At 45.5% G+C, this 6,032-nt stretch overlaps 2 protein-coding genes across 2 annotated transcripts in view; one reads left to right on the top strand and one right to left on the bottom strand.

Moving 5' to 3' along the window:
* The window catches only part of LOC106329212 (aquaporin TIP2-1-like), an 11,328-nt gene extending 7,755 nt beyond the window's left edge, over positions 1-3,573 (top strand). The window contains exon 3 of the mRNA XM_013767821.1: positions 3,046-3,573. Within this exon, the coding sequence (XP_013623275.1) occupies positions 3,046-3,417 (372 nt within the window). The 3' untranslated portion in view covers positions 3,418-3,573. The remainder of the gene's footprint in view (positions 1-3,045) is intronic.
* A 373-nt stretch (positions 3,574-3,946) lies between these two features.
* The window catches only part of LOC106333835 (CASP-like protein 3A1), a 4,243-nt gene continuing 2,157 nt past the window's right edge, over positions 3,947-6,032 (bottom strand). The window contains exons 2-3 of the mRNA XM_013772232.1: positions 4,474-4,934; positions 3,947-4,400 (exon numbers count right to left, since the gene is read on the bottom strand). Of these exons, the coding sequence (XP_013627686.1) occupies positions 4,046-4,400; positions 4,474-4,745 (627 nt within the window). The 5' untranslated portion in view covers positions 4,746-4,934 and the 3' untranslated portion in view covers positions 3,947-4,045. The remainder of the gene's footprint in view (positions 4,401-4,473; positions 4,935-6,032) is intronic.

Below are 6,032 nucleotides of genomic sequence, written 5' to 3'. Positions count from 1 at the left end.
TCGATTTTGGTGTCTCCGGACGAGAGGACGCGAGCGACCTTGGTGTGTCGCTCCAACAGGTCGCTCTGAACATCGGGAGCGACTTCGGCACGTCGCTCTGGGAGGTCGTTCCAGGGTCAAATCTGTGTGTCTCCGGATGTGAAAACGCGAGCGACTTCGTGCGGTCGCTCTGGGAAAGTCGCTCTGGGATGTGGTGCACAGCGACTTCATGTAGTCACTCCGAGAAGTCGCTCCAGGCAGTGCTCGTCCAAAGATCACTCTAATCACCTCCTTTGAGCTCCAAATGCACCCAAATGTCTCCAGGAACTCCATGTGATACTCCAATACCTAATAGAGACATATGTATGCAAAATGCAACCTAGACATGGCTAAATCCTAATCTATATGATGAAAATGCACATGAATAAATGGATAAAACAATGTAAATATGCAAGATATCAAGTCTCCGCAAGGGGGTGAACCACCCATTATGACGTTAAGGTGCGGGGTGTTCGTAACCTTCATCAATTCCCGTTGCGCTTGTCGTTTCGCTTCGAGGCACGGTCGGAAATCACGTTGCTTAGGTTGACCAAGCTTGGTGCGCAAGTCTTCGGCTTTGGAATTGATCTGCTCACGTAAATCTGCGGGCTGAGGTTGAAGGTGTAGAGCAACTCCGGCGTTGGTAGTCTTTCTTGCTTTAGACTCGTCGAGGGACGTCCTGAGGTCTGCCTCGTTCTTTTGTACCGTTTCGGCCTTCCGCTTCAGAAATGTGCGTAAATCCTTGGACTCAGTTTTTCTGCCCAATTTTTCGCGCAAGTCCGTTGGTACCGGCGGAATTTCGTCATCCGAGGAATCAGCCTGTCGGGGGAGTATCACTTCCACCCGTCGCCGGTTCTTAGGTGGTTCTTCATCAGTTGATTCGCCTTCGAGGTTGAGATTGTTTACCGTGGCTTTCTCTGGATTAGTTTGCTCTTCTCTCTGAGGGGCTTTTGCTTGAGAGTTTTGAATCTTCTTCTCTTTATTTTTGCTCCAACTCTTGTTGTTTTTCGGCTTCTGCGGAGATTCAATCTCGATTTTCTCGCTTTCGATGGATTTGAGGAAGTGTCCGTATAAGACTTTGCAAACCTTCGTATCATGTGACTTGACCTCATGATAGGAACACCACTTACTCGGCTCGACGGCGTTCGAGTTTACTGGTTCAGGGGAGCTAGACCTTGGCTGGCTGGTATCTCAATCCCAATGATTCCACCCCTTCTCCTGCGCCATTGCGGCGGAGCCCGATGGTTCGGCGTCATCTATAGCATTCATGTAGCCCGTCCTCTGGTTAGACTTGCCACTCGTGGAATGTTGGCGCGGTTCTTGGCGAGCGTCGTTCGTCCGGGCGGGGGTTTGTTTCCCTGCAGCTTCTTTGGCCCCCTTGGCCCTAGTATCCTCCTCCATTCGAATGAAGTTATTGGATCGTGCGATGGCATCTGGTACTTATCTCGCCGAGTGTCGGTAAAGGTCGGCCCGAAATGATGACTTAATGTGGAGGGTGTTCATTAATTACTCCACGGCTATATGATCTGGTACGTCTACTTAGACAATGGATTTGAACTTCTCCAAAAAATCTCTCAAGCTCTGTCCGTTCGCGTGGTTGAGATTTCAAAGATCTGTGGCGGTGGCTTCTTGTCGAGTGAACATGATGTAGTTTTTGAGGGAAGCCGTCGAGAGGTCGTGAAAACTATCAACGGAGTTCTCCTGAAGACCGATGAACCAGTTAAGAGCGATACCTTCTAGTGTTTCGACGAAAAGTTGACAAAAGCCTGCGTATTTTTCCTCATCAGAGAGGTTCGCGCGTCGCTTCGTGATATTGAAGGATGTGACGTGAGCAGAAGGGTCGGATACACCGTCGAAGGTTGGAAGACGGAGCTTTTCCATCTTTCAGAGGCGGACCGTCGTTATCTTTTTGGTGAACGTTGTCCGGAGAGATTCTGCTAGGACTCGCTCGATCTGAGGGGCGGACGTAGTGACATGATGAATCTTGGAGTTTATATCCAGCACTGACTGTTTCAGCGCGGCAAGCTCGTTTATCGTCTGCGCATCAAGGCTGACTGGGGTTTGGGCCACGTCACCGTCGGCGACATCTTGGTTTGCAGTCTGCGTTGGTGCTGCACCAGTCGCTCTTTCTGTGTTAAACATGTGTCTTCGGTACTGTGCCGTCGAAGCTACTACGTTTGCAGCGAGGGGGGCTAAGATCTTTGCAAGCGCTGCGATTTGGTCGGTCGCCACTTTCTGGGCAGCGTCTTGCTGCGCTAGGCGCGCCATGATAGTTTCTATTGAAGCGGGTTGAAGCGGTGTCGGAGTCACAGGGAAGGACGCCGGCGTTACTTCGTCGCCATCTTGTCGACGTTACTCGTCGCCAACTCGTCACGATCTTCTCCAGAGGAAGAGCCGTCGTTACTCGTCGCCATCTTGTCGATGTTGCTTTGCTAGAGGCCCCACGGTGGGCGCCAACTGTTTGATCGGGAAACTGTACGGAACGAGAGAACGTTCGATTTTAGAGGTGGGTTTAAGCAAAGACGTCTTATTAATGGTCGGAAGAGCGTTTCGTCGGTTACAAGGAAAGGAAATACGTGAAAGGAAAGGTGCCGGAGACTCGAAGGCTTTGCCGGAGAGATACAACAAGGCGAGATAACAAAGGTAAAACCCTAATCTAGCCGTCCAGTGAGTATCAGTGATTTCGGATCCTTTTCTCGTTGCGTCCCCTTCCCTTTATATAGTTGACCTCGCACTCTCCCGTGACCTAGTTTGCATCGTCTTCGTGGGCTTCTAACTCGTTGGGCCGAGAAGCCCATACTGTCTCGAGTGGCCGTTAAGTTGGGGACGCTTAGACGCGCGTTTTGAGCCATCATGCCGAGCCACCGTTTCGTCCTGAGTGGGCTGGGCCGTCTGTTCTTCGGGCCCTGAGGAATGTGGAATCCACCCTCTACAATTTGTTAAAGTTGAAGTTATATAATATTGTAAGTTTATGTGTAATTCAAATGAACTAATGAAACAAACGCCCTGAACTATTCTAAAACGCAGGCGGTTCCAACTCACAGCGTTGTGGCTGGACTAGGAGCGATAGAAGGAGTAGTGATGGAGATCATTATCACCTTCGCTTTGGTCTACAGTGTCTACGCCACCGCCGCTGATCCCAAGAAAGGTTCTCTTGGAACCATCGCTCCTCTAGCCATTGGTCTCATTGTTGGTGCCAACATCCTCGCTGCTGGTCCATTCTCCGGTGGATCCATGAACCCAGCACGTTCATTTGGACCAGCTGTTGCAGCTGGAGACTTCTCTGGTCACTGGGTCTACTGGGTGGGACCACTCATCGGTGGTGGACTCGCTGGACTTATCTACGGAAATGTTTTCATGTCATCTTCCGAACATGTGCCTCTTGCATCTGACTTCTAAGCATATAAAATGCGATGATTCTTGATTTATATTTCTGTGTATGATTTCTTTGTCGTCTCTCGATTGATATGTTGCTTTGTTTGGAGTTTGGTCCCGTTTCGTTGTAATTGTTTATCCAATATGTATGAATATCATTTAATGGAAGGCTATTTGGTTGTTACAAAAAAAACAAAAGGAAGGCGCTATTTGGTTACATTTTAACCTTTTTATCTAAATAGTTAGTTGTATGGTTAAATATCGATACTTAAAAAAAAGAACGTGACGACAGTTCTATGACATGGTAAGAACTTAAAGAATCGTTTAACGTAGAAGTTTGGGTATCATCATTAAGCAGAGTCTTAGGAATATTCGATTCCATTCATGAGCCTTCCATATGAAAACTCTACATGTGTTTCTGTTGTTCATTTGCTACATATACGAAGACAGTGTGTCCGTGTGTCGAAGTAACCAAGAAAGGTAATACAGTTTTTTTTCTTTGAAGCGTTTTTGTCGTTTATATAGGACTCAGTCAACAAAATTCAAAACTTTGGAACTGGAAGATTCACTGACATCAACTAGAACAAACAAAAATATCAAAAAGAAAGACCATCATTAAGAAGACATAAAAGGGTAAAACAGTAATAATTCTCTAGCAGTCGCCTGAGAGACGGAGAACGTCGAGAATAGAAGAAGCGGCGAGGAGGAGAAACGCGAGCAAGGCGAAGACGACGGAGATTGCGAGATGGTCACAGAAGAAACCGAGAGACTTGCAGAAATTTGGAAGAGGCATGTGTCTGATTCCTGTTCTGTTCATATTCGTCACACCTAAAGCCGCTGATCCTCCACTCACCATCGCACATCCCAGTATCTGATCTGCAATGAAACAAAACCATGCTTGTGTTCTTGTCGGAACAACCGGTGTTTTTCTCATTAGTCTGGTCCCACTTAAAACCAGTTGCACGGATGAGTAAATAACCGTCGCTGATGTAACCACCACTAGATATCTGTAACGTTAACGACCAGTCAATTATATAAAATGTATTAAGTATTCATTTGCGATTACGAAAATTGGCTTACATGAGGGAATCTGAGAGAGACCAAACGGCGTGGAGCTGAAACTCGAAACCGTAGAGAGTTGTCATGGTAGTCTCACGGGCTGTCACCATTAACAACAAAGACACAGCTGATACGGCCATGCACATGGCTCGTAGCACAACCATTGCCACGTCATTGCGTGTGCCTCCGTGACGGTTATCCTCGTCGTATGTTGTGGTGACCACATCGCGTATGTCAAGCTTCGTCTCTTCCACTGTTATAGAGTTTTTCTTCTGCTCTGTTGCTTTCGCCATGGCGTATCAGAATGATATACTAAGGCGAGCCAAAGACGGGTGTATATAAACACACAAGCTGGACATGTGGCTAGTTTCTACTGGAGCTTCAAAACAGTGCCCGTGAGTGAGGCTTCTCTTGTTCCATGTATATCAGTGTCTTTCAAGCAGTCGTAGTGGTGGTCGTTCTGCACGAGGCATGGACTTTGTCTTCTCAAATACAAACAAATATTTAAATGCTAAAAGAGATTTTTATAACCAGATGTTACCAACTATAGCTTGCGTCGATAAAAAGACAACTTCAAATTTTGAACCACTAAGGAAATGCCAATTCGGAGAAGCTTAAAACAGCGAACATCGAGTCAATGAACTTTGAGACCATCGACTTTGATCATACCACACTTTTCAAACTGAGAAAATCTGAAAGCAGTTAGCTATTAATAACACTATAGAAGAAACGAGAGGCAGACACGAGATAAGGCACTTAATAACACTACCTCTATACCAGTTATCATCCATGTAAAGAGTCAGAATTCACAATGCCCCAAAAGTAAAATCACGATCAAAGACTGAGCCATATCTGAGCAATGATTAGCATATTCTACTTGGTTAACCTATAGAATTCACAATGCCCCAAAAGTAAAATCACGATCAAAGACTGAGCCATATCTGAGCAACTCATTACATAGCACACATGAAGGTTGACAGACAAAAAGCCTAAACAACAGTGCTATAGCATCGAAGACATTGGGAGACAGACACAATATAAGGCACACTTGATAAGACTACCAATATTATGCATGTATATCTTTTAAATTGTCCAATTTTCTCCTAAAACTATTTATGATTCTTTTAAATTTCAGATTTGGCTCTGGCTAAAGATTTTATTATATAAAGATGTTGACAATATCAAATGAGTTGGAGACGGAAGAGGATCTCTAGATTCATTGTGCAGGTATACAATACATATATATATATATACCCAATCATGTTTCTCGATAACCCTAAGTCATCTTTATTAAGATTACTCTTGTGATAGGTATATACCTAAAATAAAACTTTGCTAATTTCACTTACTGGTTAAGGTATAAGAGCATCGGTATCGGGGGCCCTTAGGCCCGTCCCGTACGTATTAATGGGTTGAATATAAATGAAAAAAAAATTAAAAGAGAGTGGGACAGGCCTTAAGTAAGGGCTGTTCGGGCTCGTCCCGTTGACGACGTGGCAGCACGGGAGTGGCCGATTCCATCTGTGTTGTTCGTGTGTTCTTCTCCTCGAGGAATCCGAAATCCAAAATTAAAAAAAAAA

The sequence above is a fragment of the Brassica oleracea genome, chromosome C3 (assembly GCF_000695525.1).
Source record: "Brassica oleracea var. oleracea cultivar TO1000 chromosome C3, BOL, whole genome shotgun sequence".
Classification (NCBI taxonomy): Eukaryota; Viridiplantae; Streptophyta; class Magnoliopsida; order Brassicales; family Brassicaceae; genus Brassica; species Brassica oleracea.
This window is presented reverse-complemented; position numbering and strand designations above follow the sequence as displayed.